The 19,552-nt window shown below is 29.5% G+C and overlaps 1 protein-coding gene across 1 annotated transcript; it reads right to left on the bottom strand.

Moving 5' to 3' along the window:
- Nucleotides 1-13,312: 13,312 nt before the first annotated feature.
- Nucleotides 13,313-18,500, bottom strand: LOC113779371 (calcium-dependent protein kinase 17-like). The gene is made up of 8 exons (XM_027324941.1): nt 17,819-18,500; nt 16,408-16,551; nt 15,479-15,631; nt 15,188-15,303; nt 14,497-14,664; nt 14,075-14,202; nt 13,767-13,866; nt 13,313-13,414 (listed from the first exon to the last, which is right to left on the bottom strand). The coding sequence occupies exons 1-8, from the start codon at nt 18,498-18,500 to the stop codon at nt 13,313-13,315; spliced, it is 1,593 nt and encodes a 530-aa protein (XP_027180742.1).
- Nucleotides 18,501-19,552: the final 1,052 nt, after the last annotated feature.

Here is a 19,552-nt window from a genome sequence, read left to right on the forward strand (position 1 = left end):
TTTTTCATTCATCCTTTTTTTTCATTTTCTTTTCATGTACACTACCGTTTTTCATGAATTACTCCTGAAAAAAAAGGGTTAAATGCAAAATAGACCCTCAAACTATTTTTGGATTGTAACTTACCCATTAAACTATGAATTGTAGCAATACAATACCTTCATATATTGATTTTTAATTTTCAATTAAAAATTAATCAAGAAAAGATTTTGATGACAATCTTGCCCCAGTATAAGTAATCGAAATATGTCTCTCTATCTCTCTCTCGTCTCCATCCAATGTCTCTCCATAAGAGTCCACTTCTCTCGAATTCCTTCTTTTTCACTGATTTTTTTATTCTCAAGCACACCCCAAAATTTTCCTCTCCCTAATTCTTGCTTAACTCACAAACTTGTCGTGACCCTTTTCAAACTCTCCTGAGTTTAGATATAAACCCCCCAAATTCTCCACGCTTCATTCTTGGTAATCCCACAATCAATCATAAATTTATGGGTTAATTACACTTTGTCCCTCTGAACTTGGGCCCCTGTAACACTTTGCCCCCTAAATTCCAAATATATGCACTTTACCCCTTGCTTTCAACTTTTTTACAAGGTTAAAATGAATTTATATTTTTTATTATCAAAATATCCCGAACTAATTTTCAAACACACATAATAATTGTACTATAATAAATACCGATTTCTTTAGTAGTTGCTAAATGCATCTAAACACAATTACACTATACATTTCAATCTTTTAGCACTAAAATGAATTAGATAATTCACAAAAAGGAAGTCTAAACTACTCAATGTATTTATCTCAATACCGATAGCAATATTTATTTTAAATGAAATAAAATTAATTAGTGGATTTGGAATGAAAGTTATTTGCTTATATTTTTTATTGTAGCACTTTTTAATGTGTTTTATATGAGATAAAAACATGATTAAAAATAAAAATATATTGAAAAATGTATTTCAAAAATTTTCAATTTTTAAAAAATATAGTATTCAAACAAAATACAAAGTAAAATATGAATGTGGTATAAAATTACCAAATAGCATCTGATTGACTCATGAAAATCTCGTAAAAGCTGCAAGATAAATGAAAATTATCAAAACCAATTTGTTTACATTTAAAGGAAGAAAGATAAGGGATGGAAATCTTGTGCAAATGTTTTAGGATTTTTTAATTCTTTTTTTCTTCATGATACAATTTTAAATTCTTTTATATTACACCATCTTTTATTTTTTAAAATTTTTAAATCATGTGACTCTGTGTTTTTACTAGTAAAATGTTTCATATTTCAATTAAAAGTATAGCATTTTTCTAGAACTATTATGTAAGAGCATTAATGTCGTTTTCTTAAAATTTTGAATGGAGAATTCATCATTAATGTCTGACTAGTCAATGAAGGGGGCAAAGTGTATATATTTAAAGTTCAGGGGAGCAAAGTCTTGTAAAGGGTCAAGTTCGAGGGGACGAACTGTAATTAACCCTAATTTTATTTAAACTTTGAATCACCTTCTTCTTTCTACCCTAACCTCTAAGACAATGCTAATCTACCATCTTGATTAAATCCACTCAAGATGAATTATAATAGGATTTGTATTCGTATTTTTAGTTTTGGTTCCAATTTTGTAGGGTTTATATTGGTTGGTTAATTTGGTATTCTAGTTTGATATAGTGTTTGCTCATTATGACCTTGGTGTAGGTGAGTTGTAGTCTATGGTTGGTAATAAGGAACCTAAAGTTGACATTGTGGTGGAAACTAGTTTTGGATTGTTAAACAAGAGACTAAACATGCTCATCATTTTACAAAAGTAAAGAGGTAGATTGTGGAAGAATGTTAAACTAATGGAGAAGACGAGAAGACTAATCCTTTTATGCCAATTTTTAAAATGTTTTTGTGGTAATGATATTACTGTGATGGTCTTCAGCTCTTTGCAAGAGTAGTGGCGGTTGTGGTGCTAGAAGGTTAAAATTAAATTTGAGAACATATATTTTGCATGGTTGTTGATGTCTTTTCACTTATGTTCAGTCCACCAAATTCACAATAATTGTTTAGTGTGCAAAGAAGTTTATAAATGAAGATAGTAAAATACTACAATTCATAGTTTGTTGTGCAAGTTATAAATCAATAATAATTTAATGGTGTATTTTGCAATTAATCCAAAAAAAAAAAAAGCGGCCTGGCTAATTTGACAGTTATACCATTCAACCCATAACTGACCCCTAATTCTTGCTGGATTTCTACTAAAGTGTATACCCTGTCAAATCTGTTTAACCCATCGGTTCAAGCTGACGATGATCGAGTTTCAGATGATCTAGGAATTTTTTATTTTTGTACCAAAATACATTAGAGACTTTGCCAAGTCTTCACTTATTGGCCAAATATCCCATTAAATATATTTGTTTCCTTTCTTATTGTACAATAAATAAAGACAATAAATCACCTTAACTTTCACACTATAATTGTTATCGATTCATCATGCTATTTCAAACTATAATTGTTATCATCATGATATAATAGTTGAGTATTTAAAGAACTATTTTATTTTTAGACAAAAATAAAATAATAAAACAAGTAATGCTATTTTCTTATAAGCATGTTGCTCTATTAAACAAAATAATTTTATTTTACCTTTGGCTACATGATCTATGTTCATAAAAGCATGATAAAATGAAATTAAGTTTTCAATTAATGCTTATATAGTAATAATCTATTTTGCTAAATATAATGGCACGTATCTAAAAGCACTTTATTTATCAAGTTTAGATATTTTGAGATAAGTAATATAGTTCAATCACTTACACATTGGTTGAACTAGTGACCATCTACTTGGAACTTTTACCAAGTTCCTTATAAATTATAAGGCCAACGTAAATAACTATGCATGAATCTTATACCTTCATCCAGAAAATGAAAACTTCATAGTAAGTGTATGAACTATACTAGATGTAACAAAGAAGTACAGACGATGGTAAGTAAGCATTTAAAGCCACAAAATCTAATTTTCATTGAAAAACTTTTGTTGTTTCTCTACATATCTTATACTAAGTTTAGCTAAGAAGATGAATAAACTATAAGGAAAATTTTTTTGATAGTCTAATCATTCAAACAGAATTTTTCTACAAAGGGTCTTAAGTGGTAGAGCCATTCTCCCTTTCCTCCTACTATTAACAAGAAGTCCCAAGTACCTTTCAACTATGTATTTCCATCTATAATTTAGACGGAATGAGTATTGGGTCCAATGAAAAAAGGATTTGGGCATGAAATAAGAGTTGCCCCAAGGCAAGTGATGAAACTCGAAGGGATGAAATATAAAATTTTAAAATCAAAGAACCTTATGAAGTGCAACTTTACTTAAAACTTAAAGTAAATTGTTTAAAGAGTAAATCTTATATACACAGATAGTATATGCACTATCACCGTTTAATTTATGACATGTATGCAAAAGTTAAATTTCAAATTAAATTTTACATAGTTGTCATTCATCCGATCCTGATAGTATATACGCTGTCAGTGTAGGAAAAATTAATCCTTGTTTTAATGCTTACACCATGAGGAGGTTTATTAGAGAGTAGAGACAAGGATCTTATGGTATAATATAGATGATACAAATACTCCCATATATTTTCCATTCTTCAGTGGTAGATAAGAGAAGCAAGTTATGGATTTCTAAATATTCAAGATAATCAAAACAACTGGATTAAGGATAGCAATAAAGAGTGTACTATTTTCTTAAACTCTTGTCGACTAAGTACATCTTACATTTTTAAGATTTGGTCTATAACATAACTACCAATCTCACTAAGGTGATGAATATCTTTCTTTTAAAATTTTTCCAAATGGATGAAGTTAAATCGGAAATGCTTCAACTTGATAAAGATGCGGGGATATGATACGGATTGATGCTTTTAACAAAGTTAGACTTCTTGGGTAGGGTTTCCATTCATAAGATATTGCTGGTGCCCTAAATGTTCTTAAAGCCAAGAAGGCTAATCATATTTCTTTGGCAAATTTCAAGCTGATTTGTCCACAACGTTTAAACTTGATAAAGATGTTGAGATATTATACAAACAGATATTTTTAATGCAATTAGATTTCTTGGTACAGGTTCATTCTTATTCTCAAGAAGGATAATCACATATCTTTTGCAGATTTCAAGTCAATTTGTTTGTTCTCCTTTGTGATCAAGATCTTCACAAACATTTTTGCAAATCGTTTGAAAAACATTTTAATGTCAATTATCTCATCAGACGTGATAGGTTTTGGCAAGGGACAAGAAATAGCAAATGACATCTTGATGATCTGAAAATTGGGACATTCGTAGAATAAGGTGACAAGTGGTGTTTAATGTTTTATTTTGCGTGTGTTTGTGTGAATTTTTGGAATTGTTTTGGTGTGCTTTTAAGTATATTAGTTTGAATATACCAAGGTTTAATTAGTTTTGCATGTAACTATTTGAGTAAAGAAAATGACAATTCTACTGATTTAATTGTTTGAATCCTATGTCCTATAGGTGCCAAAGAAGCCATGCCTCTTTTTAATGAAGATTTGGAGCTATTGAACACGTTGAAACAGTGGAAACAATAAAAAATTGAAGTGTAAATGACGAAGGAAGAGAACAAAAAAATACGAAAGAATAAGTAAAAAAGCATACAACCTGTGTCGATTCAAGAAGAAGCCAGTGCCAACTTCACTCTGACTACAACTAAGGAAGAAATAGGTATTGTCATGCTAGTTCAATTGTAGCACACCACTAGTTGGATAGCTAGTTTATAAGTTAGGGGTGATGCTATAATGCTAATAGTTATGGTAACGATATTAGAGCAACCTATTGTTATAAGTTTCTATTAATTTTAACGACACATTGGGATTTTTAGTGTCTTTTTTAATGTTGTATTAGAATGATTAATATTAGTGTCAGCAAGCTTTTTAATAAAATTGATAACTATATCTCATAAACAATAACTTTTAGTCGCAAATAGAAATTTATGTTTCGAGTAATCAAATTTACTTATTATTTGACAAAATTTATTTTTCTGTAAATTAAACTTACTAAAAATTAAAATAAAAAAAATTTCAGCTTTAAGTAAAAAGTCACGTATTTCCTTACATTATGAAGCATACAGGGCTTATTACTTTCCTCAATTATCTTCCTCCTATTTCACTCTAACAATTATCTTGACTAATTTTTTCTAATGAATTTGCATTTTTCCCCTAATGTTATTTTTTGATGCAGTTTCTTCTCTTAATTAACAGTCAGCACTAACGGTTTAATAAATGACATTAATGACCTCAAATAACAATTAGTATAAAAATAATTTGAAAAAGATCTTGAATTTTTTCCCAGGAAAATATTCATAAAAATGAGATCCATTGCTGAACGAAAAATCACATGCACACATATAATCTATTGTATAATTTGAATGAGATTCATTTTATATACAAAACAATCATAAAATAATTAGCACACTATAATACCATCTTATATTAACAACAAAATTTTTCTACCAAAATTCTCAAATATCTATAACATGTGTATGAGAGATATGTTATCATATTGTAGCTCACATCTACTCATTGATGTTAATTTGAGAAGGAAAAATTTTTATAGTAGAATTATTTTGAATTTAATTAACAAGTTGAGATTTTTTAAACAAATAAAAGTGAAATATTTTGGAACTTAGTTTTCAATTTTCTCAAAATTTTAAAAAATGCTCTATTTTAGCAATTGTTGTTATTGACACTTCATTGTCCAAACCAAGGTAAGATGAGTATTATTAACAATAATTGAGGTAAAATTAGTATTATTAACAATAATTGAATTTCCATTAGCATTGCTTTATCCAAATATAAATATTTAGCCTAATTAACAAAATAAATGATAGCTACTTAATAAAAGGAAATATATGCTCAATTAATTGTGTTCAAACTGCAAAATTTTGGTAATGGATAATTGGCATATGCTAAATAATATTTTCATTTGTCTAAAATCAATATGCATTGTTTATCGACCAAGGATAAATTACTGATTGTTTAAACAAATTATATCTAAACTCATGATGTGATACGTATTACATTTTCCACCTTTATACTCATGCCATTGCCAATTTTTTCTATTTATTGTTTAAAGGTGCAAAATTCTTTTGATTATATTAGTGAAAAAGCAAAAAATCTTTTATAAAATTATTTCAATTTATTTACAAAATATTATTACTTTTAGGGGAAACTATATATTGTAAGAATGGTTTAATAATTTTCTAGTAAATATAACCACTACATCAAAATGGCAAAAAGACTTGATTTTATTGTGCTTTAATTAGGAGTACTTTTACCAGTAATAATGGGAATAGTGAGATTGGTGCAAATTTCAAAACAACAATTAATGTACACATGATTATGGTCAATTAACAATTAACCTTTTAGGTCAATTAGGCTAATATAATAAATGTATGCCATAAAGCATTAAGTTTTAGTCATCTGTGAGACAACAATTTTGGCAGTTTAATACCATTCATCCATAAAAATTTAAGATTATTATACATTGAAATTTTTAGCAGTTTACGTATCATTTTATCCATGAAAACTTAAGGCTATTCTCATAAATCTTACTAATTCTGGCTATGTAAGCTTCACAAGAATAATGTTAAGTTTCTACAATAAATTAATAGTGTAGTTACTAAAATCTAGGACAAATAAAATACAAAATATAAAATGTGTCTATATTACATATGATTAAAAGTCAACACAAAAAATATGAATATGATAAAAATGGATACAAATCCATACATAAATAATACAAAATATATTTGAAAGTTACAGAATTTAATATATAGGTAAAATTACAATAATTTTCAATGATTTTGTGACATTAATACAAGTTTAACTTTTATTCTTGTGTCCCAAATAATAAATTTATTAAAACTTTATCATCTTATTGAATTCATAGGTATTAAATCATAGAAAGTATGATATATAGATAAGTGCTATGGTATATATAACTAGGAAGATTTGTTGTTATTGTTATCCAAACTTTTAAAGTTTTCAAGAATTGAAAAATAATTCAAATTTTATAATATGACAAAATTTTATTACATATAGTAAAACCTCCATAAAATAATACTTGATAAATTAATAACTTCTATTAAATAATAATTTTTTATAGTCTCGACTTAGGGTAACAAGCTAATAATTTCAATAAAATAATAAGCTAATAAAATTTTTTGAAAACCTTATATAAACCTTTGGTCCCATTCATATCATAAACTAAAAATTCACTAAAAGTACATATTATATTTTCCTAAAATATTTTTTTTTTCCTTAAAACTTAAATCTAACTGAATCTCATTCAAAATCAACCATGATTGATCAAATGCGTAAAGCATTATCTGAATGACTAGAGAGCATCCCACATACATGTGGACATCTATCTTTTTGACATCTATTATATTGTATTCCTAAATCTTTTTGACATCTTGATAATAGGAAAATGATATGAATTACTATGTAATCAAAGATATTAATAAAATTAAATTATAATTACAAATTAAATAGATATGGATTGGTTTATATTCCTTAGATTGAGTTGTAAGTACACTCAATAAATTGATAAATTATAAATTTATTGATTAATTAATACCTCTTTTAATTAATAGAATTTGTAGGTCACAAGGATATTAATTTATAGAGGTTATACTATATTTTATAAGGTTATGTCAAAAGTAAAAATATTTTTCATAGTATATTTAAAATGTATAAAACACAGTAGATTTTTAATATTGATATTTTACGAGTACTTACTAACTATAATACTATGTTTCAATCATTAATAAAAAAAATCTTAGCCTTATTTCAAATAAACTTCCTAATACTAGTTTGATATAAGTATTTTAAGTAAAATAGTAAATTTGTGCCACAAACTAGTAAGTTTTGATCATTAATCATCTTTACTATGTTATCAATAAAATTTACCATTTATTTATAAAAACTTACTATTATTTGAACTAAACTTACTCTCTAAAAAGTAAGTCTAGAATATAAAGCAGTAATTTATTTTCTAAAAAAAGTAAGTTTCATATATATTCCAATTTACTTTTTGAAACATAAACCTAGTAATTTATTATGTTAACTTACTATTTTAAATGCAAAACTTATTATCAAACTTTTAAGTATTATTTTATTTAGATAGATAGGTCCAACAGGTCATCAAATGGTCATTAAAAGTGTGATAAGCCATTGTATCAGGTAAAAACCATTACCATAACTATTGCTATTGGAGCATTTTCCTATAAGTCAGTTAGAGAAGCAAGTTGTTGATATTTAGTTCTATCTCCTTTATTCTTTATTTAATTTTTTGAATCCTCTCCGCTCCATATAAATTAAACATATTAGGAAGCAAAAGTCAATAGTTTAAGTCCATAGACATAAATTTTAGTTACTTATTTAGGCTAATAAGAAGCTTAGTACATGGATACACAAAAATTTTAGATGCGTTTTTCAGATAATTAGAAACTTGTTACGCTAGGGATTTCTCGAATGTCATATACATGGAGAATACAGTCATCTATATGGAACACTGGTTTTATTTTTTTTAGGGCAAGTTTTGGAAAATAAGTGCGTGACACATATATGAAACAGAGTATTCTTTCTTACACATAATTTGTTAAATTTATGAATTATTAAATAAAAAACTGATGTCATTGGAAGAAACAAAAAGAAAAAGTAAAGCAATCAATGGGTTCTTAGAGTTAAATTAGTCCCATTGTATAATTGTACAAACAAATCAAAAGAAGAAGAAAAACCCTTGCCAACTATGGTCATGGCTTATGGAGAAAGGATACAAGTTAATAAGTGGTACTATATATATTGCACCATGAAACTTCTAGATCAAACAAAATTCTACGAAATTTTATTCCAGGTGGTAAATATAATAGAAAGTTATATGGTATACAAACTTAATATTTTTCTTTTTTCATCAAGGCATCTTCAGTTGTTCTCAATTCAATCTTTGTATTGTTTTCTCATTTTACAGATTCTTTATTTCATCATTTCTTATGTCTATTTTCAAGTTCGTTGTTTATTTTATCATGTTGATACATGAATTATTATTGTCCTCAAAAAGAACGAAAATCTCTTTCTCTTTTCTAAGAATATTTAATATACTATTATATAGAGAGCTTTGATAGTACCATTATGAACTTTCACTTTATATCACAAAATGAAATACAAACTCAAATAGCTTACAAATTATTGAATCAATCAACTATATATAATAGTTATTGCACTAGGAACATAGTTGAATATAATTGGTGAAATATAGATAATAGTTAGTTCTAACAGGCCAATTTATGATTCTTATTATCTAACGGGAGTAGCTTACAAAGCCTCAATAAGATGGAATACAAAGATACTTAACTTAGATAAACTTATGAATAAGTCTTAAAACCATTGTTTCCATTTTAATCTTCATGTAGAGATAGTTGACATGAAACTATTTATAATTTAAGTACACATTGCTCCTTGATTTTTTGATCTAAATTGCTTACAGACAACTCTGCAAAGCCAAAAAGGATAAAAAAAAAATTTTTTGTAATTTTTATTTATCAATGGTTTAATGCAGCATTTTTTCACTTTTTTGGCTAGTTAATCCTAATAGTCTACTTTCAGATTTAAAAAAGGCTTATATTTGTTTTGAATTTCTCAAAATTAATATTTTAAAAATATACATTTTCTTTCATACTTTGGTAACCTTATGAATGTATTGACACAATTTTCCATTCTTCAGTTGTCATGACTTTCTATATGTAGTTTTTATTTTTTTTTGTTTGTGATGTTAACTAAATATTTATTTAGCCATCTTAAGATACTAATGAACATTTTTGTCAATGATAGTTCCAATAGCTAGTTTTTTCTACATTAAATGCTTGACCATTGGAGAGCATTTTGGACTAAATTTTGGGATCTTATAAATACCTTAAAATCTGAACTTATTGAGGACTTTTGCTTACATTGATTACAAGTTTCTAAGAGTGATATTGGTTAGAAAATACTCCACTTTGTGCAATTCTATTCTTTGTAAGGTTGTAAAGCAAAGTATATTTCTTAATTGGTTGGGGCATTTAATTGTAGTGTAGTGAAGGTTAACTTGAGTGAAGTTGTATAATTTTTTGACTCAATTAAAGTGTGTTTATGATGAGCACAGAGTGAATCTTCATATATACAAGGTTGCTTGCTTCACTAACAATTGAAGAAGCTACTAGTGAATTCAATTTTAAGGGTCTGTTTGATAACATAAAAAAGTGCTGAATCTGAATTTTTTCAGACATTCAGATGTTTTGAGTGTTTGATAAATGAAAATCTATTTGCTGAACTTGTTAAGCAGTGCTGAACCTGTGTGTATTTTTTTCAGCACAAGAATCCTAACTGAATGTTTAATTCTGATAAGAATCAATAGAATTACTTCAACTACCTTATCTTATCTACCAAATCTACCCTTATTTGTTAATTGTGTTCAAAATTCTTATTTAATCAAACAATCTAATATTCTCTATCTAATGATTTTTAGTTTCTCTTTTTTTTCCTTTTTAATGACTTTCACATCTTCTCCATACTCCTCATATAATATATTTCATCTTTTATATTAATTTGATTTAAAAATAAATATTTTCATTTTCATACCTTACAATTTTAAACTAATTAAATCATAGATTCTATTTCTTTTTTGAATGAAAGGATATAAGGACAAAATTTTCAAATTAAATTTATTAAGCATTCAGCTATAAATATTTATCAAACAATATAAATAGATTTAGCATTAAAATTCAGACATTCATATATTTTTATTCAGTGCTTAAAATTCAGCAAATTAATTGTTTCAGTATTCAGATTTCAGAATTCAAACTTCAGAATTCAGTTTCAGTTTTATCAAACGGAACCTAAGTCTGAAAAAAATTTGGGAAATTGTTTGGTTTGCAATTCCCTTTATTTTTATTATTCTCTCTTTTGCTACTTGATTGTGTAGTTAAATTGCCCTATCTTCCTTGTTATTTTGGTTGCTTAAGTGTATGATCACTTAGATAAATTTGGTTAGTTAAAATTGGGTGAATTTTGCCATAACTTTTTTAGTCTTATACAACCTAATTCACCCCCCCTCTTAAGTTGCATTTGGACCTCACACTTGAGATGAAATATACATGTATATATGTGTGTGTAGGTACAAACATGCACATCCATAAGCGTGTGTGTATTGAGGTTAATGATAGGCAATTTATATCTTTTTTGGAAAAATTATTCAAAACGTCCTTTACATTTTATTAAATAAATTTTTTCATCCTTTATTTTAAATGTTAACTTTACGTCCCTTACAAATTTAAATTAGTAAAATTTGATTCCAACCTAATTTTTTGATCACTTTTTTACTTGAAAATCACTACGTGGTCAACATATAGTTATTTTTATGTGCAAGATAGTCAAATTCCACTTTTTTAGTGGTAAAAAAGAATTGGATTAGATTAGATCTCATTTTCTTGGAAAAAATAAATATAGTTCGAGTTAGATCCTATTTTTTTTGGGACAAAAATGAATATGGATTGGGTCATCTTACTATATAATAAAGTGTGAGTAGGAGTTTAGTGTTAACAAAAAATGTTAATATTTACCCTTCCAAAAATACCTTTCCAAAATTTACTGTCTATCCACATTTTATTTGAAAAACCTCCCACTCCCATGTAACTACCATTACATAACTGTCACTACACTCTACGATTAACTGATTAACTAATCCACTAATGAACATTGCATCACCTCCCAAAAATGTCTCTAACCAATTTTTTATTCCATATCTTTTTTATTATTTGCTTTTTTCTAAAATATGCACACATGTAGTGTGTGCCCCACACACTAGTTTATTTAACTATAAATGGGATCTAGCCTTTTTGTCTCTTAAAAATGATCATGGGCAAGTTATGTGATGTATTTAAAGTAAAATATGGTAAAAAATTTAGATTGGAACCAAATTTTACTAACTTAATTTTGAAAGAAATATAATGTTACTATTTTAAAAGTGATGGATGAAAAAATTCGTTTGGCGAAATGTGAAAGATGTTTTGAATGATTTCCCCAGTTTTTATTTTTGTTGTCAAATGTTAATGATAGGCAATTGAGTTTGCATTTTACCAGTATTTCGATATTGTTGTGAACTTGGAAGCCGTATCGCATTTTATTTATAAAAATCTAATCATAAAGATATAGATGTTCCTTGTTTCTATTTTGTTGGGGACATTTTTTGACATTAAAGTAATAATTTAGCCTAGAAATATTCATTATATTGGTCAAGGATAAGAGAAGTGGAGTGCTTATAGTTTTTAGTGAAATGCCAAAATCATTGTCCTCAGACTAATTAATTGCATTATATGTCAATTTAACAATGATGATTAAAAATACATTCCAACAAGTTGAATGGAAGTCATGGATACAAAATTGTAAGCCATCCACTAATTTTATGCATCTTTTATAGTATATGAATGTAAAGCCCATAACAGGTTTGGCACCATTATTGATCTTTAATACCAGTGACTTCTTAGACTTATCAGCATCAAAACATACACCAAATTTGACACCTTGACTAAAATTATTACCAATAATTTTATTTTATTTTTGTCTGAGAAGATGAGACACACAAGTTATGTCTACTTTTGGTGTCAACATGCAATTAAAGTTACCGGCTTTTGGAGTTACTGTGGGGAGTTAGGTTTATTTGCCAAAAATTCTTACTTTCGTAAGAAAATGTCAGAAAGAAAACTCATTCTCAGGGGGCTTGGGGGGTCTTTATCTCTTAGCAGCGGGGCACCCCTGTGGGGTTTTCTATCCCACATCGGTAATGGGGGGGTTGGGGTTTAGGTTTATAAGTCCCTCACAGGACTCCCAAAGTTACCGGCTTTTGGAGTTACTGTGGGGAGTTAGGTTTATTTGCCAAAAATTCTTACTTTCGTAAGAAAATGTCAGAAAGAAAAAAATGCAATTAAAGTTACAATTAGAATCCCAGTAATCCTAAATAAAGAACAAGCCTTACCATTAACCTGATTTTCAGAGTTTACAAATGGGATAGAACCACATCAATCACTCACGACTCAACCTTCAAACCTGATTTTCCTTCCAATACTTTCAGCAATTTATGTCATGGCCAATATATATACATGAGTGATATTATCCCAGACTTACTAAATATACATGGATCATAAACCTGACTGCAGAATCTAAAATGATGATTATAAGCAACAATTCCCATCTTTCACCTACAATATATTGCAGATTATTATCCAAGTTTATGAAACAAATACATCCCGCCTCTTCTTTATGTTGGTTGGTGCATCTGGTTGGCCTTTCTTCATCATGGCCACAAATTCATCATAGTTTATTCGGCCATCCTGCAAATGTTACAAGCAGTTGTTTGAGTGGGAAAAAAATTTGGAAGAAGAAAAAAGAGAATGCTAATGAAATTCTTAGCATTAACAAGTTTTCTCCACAAAATGTTATTGATGAAAATGCATTGAAAATTATTATGAAATTATTCAAATTTTTCTTCAGCATAGAACATAATGAGAACCTGCCAAGTGTTAAAATTCTTTTCTTTCTTTTTTCCTAACTTATTATTTCTCTTTCTTTAAGAGCATCACTCTGGATTAAAATCGCACATGATTTTGGCATCAAGATTTTTTCTAGCAACAGAAATTCAACATAAATATTAGAAAAATGATTAAAATGTTTCTTTGTACTTACATTATCAGCATCAACTTCAGAAATGATTTCCTTTATATCCTTCCCATCACTCATTCCAAAATCCCGGAGAGCTTGCTCTAATTCTTCTATTGTAATGTACCTGATTAGATAGACAATATCACATTTCCACTCAAGGTGAAACAAAGCTCCTGAACAATTGTTATATAAAAGAAAGAATTGATAACAAATATAATTTTTTTTTGAAAAAAATAAATATACAACGAGCTATTATTTATACCAAACATAGAAATCTTGAAATAGATTTTTTTTTTCTTAAAGATAATTAAATATCATATCATCATCATTACCCGCTATTGTCCTTATCAAAGTATTGGAAGGCAGTGTAAAGGTGCTCTTCTCTGTCCATTCTATTCAGGTGCATTGTCGCGGTAATGAACTCCTCGTAATCTATGGTCCCATTCCCATCTGCATCAGCCTGTATTTTCAAATAAAAAGCGTTGACAAAAGAATAGGGTATAATATGTACCTAAACAGGTAATTCAACGATAAGGTTACCCTATGATTTCAAAAGAACTATGTAAGTATTTATAAAAATAAGGATAGAAGAATCTAAACAGTTAGTTTAATCATATTAAAATATAACATATGATTAAAAGTGTTTGGAACTTCCAAAATGAATCAGAGTCTGTAATTTTTACTTGTTTCTTTACTTCAAAATGTCATGCATGGGAATTGGATACATAGCAACATATGATGCATCGGAACTTACTGCTTCCATCAATTGTTTAACTTCATATTCTGATAGCTTAGTCCCTTGCTCAGCCAATCCTTGCTTCAGTTCCTCGAGTGTAATTGTACCACTATTATCAGTATCCATGCCCTTGAACATTTGCTTTAGTCCCATGATCTCTTCCTCCGATAGGCAACCTGCAATAACCTGCTCATTCCAAGAAAGTAAAGCATCAGGGTAGTTGTTACATTAATTGGCATATCCAATTGAAGCAATTATAAGGACTAAGTCAACTGTGCAGTTAAAGAGATTATGCATATGGTTTTAGATTTTTTTTTATTAAATTCTAAACTTTTATTTGTCAACATTTAAATCCTTGAATTTTGCGAGTTGCGTGTGAGATTAGTCCTGATTTGTGTCAAGAAAGTTGTAGATGCATGTGGAGGAAGAAGATGAATGATGGAAGTTCTAATTGACTTGTCTAATATGAAAACATTAGAACAATATGAATTTTTACACCATGACAATAGTATATTTTATGAAAATGCCTTTGGATAACTTCTTATTTGCAAAAAACTATTTGATTGTATAATAAACACATTTTTCAACAATTCTTTTATCTGCCCATCACTTTTTTTATCTCACATATATTATATCATAAAAAGTGCTATAATTTTCTTTTCAAAAAATTATTTCAAATAATCTCCTATCCAAACACACAGATCTTTACCCGAAGAGCAACTTTTTTGAATTTGTTCATGGCTCGGAACTGCTTGAGCCTGGCCAAAACAGCATTATCAAGAGGCGTATCAGGTGCTTCTCCATCTTCCTTGATCCATGGATGATCTGAAACAAATAGCAAAACATTAGTTTAACATAACTCCATAAAAGAAATACTCTTATCTTGTAGGATTTAAAATGGTACAAAATCCAGATACCATGCTACAGAAAAAAGAGCCCTGGTATAGATCAGAAGCTAATGTGATTAAATTTGTGCCAATAATATATTTTTCATACTTACTTAGGACCTGAACTGCTGTAAGTCTCTGCTTGGGATCAGAAGTCAACATTTTCTTTACAAGATCCTTTGCTCCGGATGAAATTGAAGGCCATGGATCACTTGTAAAATCCACGTGGCCACGTAAAATTGCATTGAATATGCCATTCTCAGACTCTGCAACACAATTTATTATGTCGTTTAGCGTTAGTGTGAAATGCATTAACCACTCCTAAAGTTAATTAATCCCTTCATCCGAAAATTCTAGTGGATTTCTGGAATCTAACATTTTAGTAATAGGTAATCAATATGTTCAAAGGAGGCGGCTTTAGGTGAATTTTTAGCATAATCTTCTACTTCAAATTGTTTTGAGTGCATTGGTATATTTAAGAGCAAATCTTATATATACTGATAGTGTATACATTATCACGGTTGAATGCACGACATATATGTAAAATTTGAATTCAAATTTAAATTTGAATTATGTGTCATGTATTTAATGATAAAAGTATATATACTGTCAGTGTATGGAAGATTAATCCATATTTAAAAGTACTTTTTCAATAAGAAAGGGTGGTTAGTGTAGCAATAGTCTACGCTGACTTTAAAAATATAACTCTTTATCTAATGACATTCAAAAAGTAAATGTTTATAAGATTAACAATGGAAATAAAGGAGGAACCGCAACACATTGGGAAGTTTTCTCTAACACATCTCCGGTTAAACCAAGTGGATGTTTTAAAACTTCGATTATTATCCATTGTTTCATGAAACATGTGTCAATTTGATAAGCAATGTAACAAGAGTTTAATAGGAAAAATCATAACAGAAGATCCTTTATCGGAAAGGAAAAAAAACAAATGAAAAGCCATATTTTGCTTTTGTTATTAACAAAAGAATGACCATGAAGAGGACTTAAGCGTTCAAGAAATAAGGATTTATAAAGATAATACCAGCCCAGAAAGGAGGGACTCCACAAAGAAGAATGTATAACATAACCCCAACACTCCAGATATCCACTTCAGGTCCATATCTTCTCTTCAAGACTTCCGGTGCAATGTAGTAGGCACTTCCCACGATGTCTTTGAACATATCTCCTGCCGTGGATAATGCAAAAGGATTGATTATAGAATCCAAGAAAAAAAAGGAAACTAACCAAAACAAAAATGCAAGAAAGGACCATATTAGATTAATTAGCTAATGGCCCTATTGATTTCTAAGATTTGGGACTGCAATCGTAGCATCTTATGATTGAGATATGATACTTAATTTTATAGTCTAATAATTCCCTATTTCACAAGTCTAATTAACAAATTTGAAGATTAACTCTGTTTGACAATTTTGAAGAAATTACTTGGTATTCTGAGTCTAAACTTCAAGAAATTTATCGTACTCTTAAGCTTATAACTATCTTGAGGTAAAAATGTTTCTCATGTAAGTGATACTTTGTGTCTCTGCAACCTTCGTTGTCAGATTTATGATCTCTTGGTTTATTAACATTTTCGAGTCTGTAGACCTAATTCTTTAGGGGCACAAGTGTCTTGGTATAACATCCACTTGTTCTATCTTGCAAATGCACATTGATAAGTTGTTCATACTCAATTAAAACTACATGTATCAAGTCAAAGAATCATATAGAGATATCAAATTTGGGGTTCAATTAAATAGTTTTCATCTAATCATCCGTATAATATAATATAGAAGTCCTTTGGATCAACAAGAATTATCACTTGAAAACAAACACAACAAAGAAAAATAGAACTCCACATTTATTCAACTAGGCAAGACACTAGTCCATAATGTGAATTCTATTGATTTTCTTTTAGTTTGATGTTTTCTCTTATTTTCTGTACGAGACTAGAAAAAAAAAGGTAACTTGAATCATCAAGATAAGCTGACTAAAAAAAATAAATAAATAAGCTGACTAATTGCCATTAGCAAGGTCGGAGTATGCCTATAACTCATTACTTAGGTAGTACAAATTTTCTTATTTTCTCAACTATTTTGAAATAATTCCTTTACCCATGATCTTCTTAATGAGGTACAAATATTTGATTACTTAAACATTATTCAGAGGCCTCATACATATCCATTTAATTAAACAAAATCTTAGATGATATAGATTTCTTTCTGCATGGCTCAAGGACTTCTCTTCATCATGAAACAAAGAATTGAAAAAGTCTATCTTGAGCCTCCATCATTCTATACATACCCTATTCACAGTACACCTTTTCTCTTTTCTACATCATTGGAGGGAATTACTAAGGGCTGATTAAAAAAATTTTACATGATAAAAAAAAGTTTTCAACAAAATTCAGCAATTAAAAAAATAAATAAGATAAAAAAACACAATGACCTTCTAACCTTGCTTGTAAAAAACAGAGAGACCAAAATCTGTGGCCTTGAGAGGAGCATTCTCATCCTTGTTCAAGAGAAGGAAGTTCTCAGGCTTGAGATCCCTATGAATGACACCCATAGAATGGCATGTATGCACAATCTGAACAATAGTTCTGAGCAAAGATGCAGCAGCTCGCTCGGTATAATGTCCCTTGGCAATAATCCGATCAAACAGCTCTCCTCCAGCACACAACTCCATCACCAGATGAACTGAATGTTTATCCTCGTATGCTCCCTTAAGTTCCACAATATTAGGCTGGCCTGTCAAGTGATGCATGATCTGGACTTCCCTTCTAACATCCTCGATATCCTCCTTGTTTACAAGCTTCCTCTTGGCAATGGTTTTGCATGCAAATTGCTCACCTGTTTGTTTGTTGGTGCACAAATGTGTAACGCCAAATTGCCCTCTTCCAAGTTCTTTTCCAATGGTATACAATGACCTAACATCCTCCATTGGACGGCCTAAAACCGGCCCAACTGGAGCCTGCTTTGAGGGCTTGGTGGAATGATTAGGAGAGGCTGAAGGAGGGGTAGTCCTAGGGGGTGTGGTAGCACTCTCTCCAGTTTTAGGCTCAGATTCTCCATTTTCGGCATTATTTTCAGGAGCAGCAGCATCGTCTGTGCTGCTCTGGGAGCAACAGTTCCCCATTCAATGATCAGGGGAGCTGTAGATCACCAAATGAGGACGAGGACGAGAAGAAGGGGTAAGAGATAAAAATATCAGATCACGATTAAGTGGGAGGGAGAGTGGGGTGGCGGACACCAAGGCCCGGAGAGAGAGCAAAGGAAAAAAATGGGGTTTTGAGGAACCTTGAAAAGAAAAAAGAAATTAAAAATTTTGATCAAAGAGAGGGATCCATGCACAGCACGTACAAAAATGAAGTTAGAGGTGCATGAAGGAATATGGGAAACACTGCAATGAGCTGGTCATTGCAGCTGGAATTGATGGTGAGGAATTGTAGGACAAATTAGAGAACTTTTGTTAATAATGTTTGCCTACATCCTTTGAATGAGTCTCTGGGGTGTAAAGACAGATCGTTGAGGAAAAATTACATTTCATACAAGAATGGTAGAGAGAATTTTAAGCCTAAAAACGTGCTAGTGATTTTTGGTCCAGATTTAACGACCAGTTGTAGGCATATTGTACGGATGACAGAACTGCTGGTAGTTTCAATTTCAAGTCAAGCTTATTTTGACATGTCAATAGTTGTGAAAGTCGTATCAGTTTACAATAGTGCTACATCAGCTTATCTGAATGAGCCTTTGGGGTTGTAAAGACAGTTTGCTTTGCTACCTTGGATGTAGTGTTGTAGCATCTTTTGTTAGTTTGAAAATCTAAGCATCATTATTTCCCTTTTTTTTTTAACTTTGTTTGTGTTGAAGGTGGCAAATTTCCGTCATTTTCAATTTTCTGATTAAGTAAATTTTTTTTATTGGAGTTAACTGTAATAAAATGGACAAAAATTGTGGTTTTTACGGTTAATTATATTCCAAAAAGATTCTATCTGGGATTATTCAAAAAAAAAAACCTAAACAATACGAGTTCTTTAAATAAGGGTAAAAACAAAAACAAATCCCTGTTCTAAACATAATATACAAAAAAATCCCCTATGGTTTCAAAACATACAATACGACACTTCATACTTTGAATTAAATTGTAAAGGTGACGGAATTTATTAAAATTAACGGAGACGGACGAAA

The sequence above is a fragment of the Coffea eugenioides genome, chromosome 1 (genome assembly GCF_003713205.1).
Source record: "Coffea eugenioides isolate CCC68of chromosome 1, Ceug_1.0, whole genome shotgun sequence".
Classification (NCBI taxonomy): domain Eukaryota; kingdom Viridiplantae; phylum Streptophyta; class Magnoliopsida; order Gentianales; family Rubiaceae; genus Coffea; species Coffea eugenioides.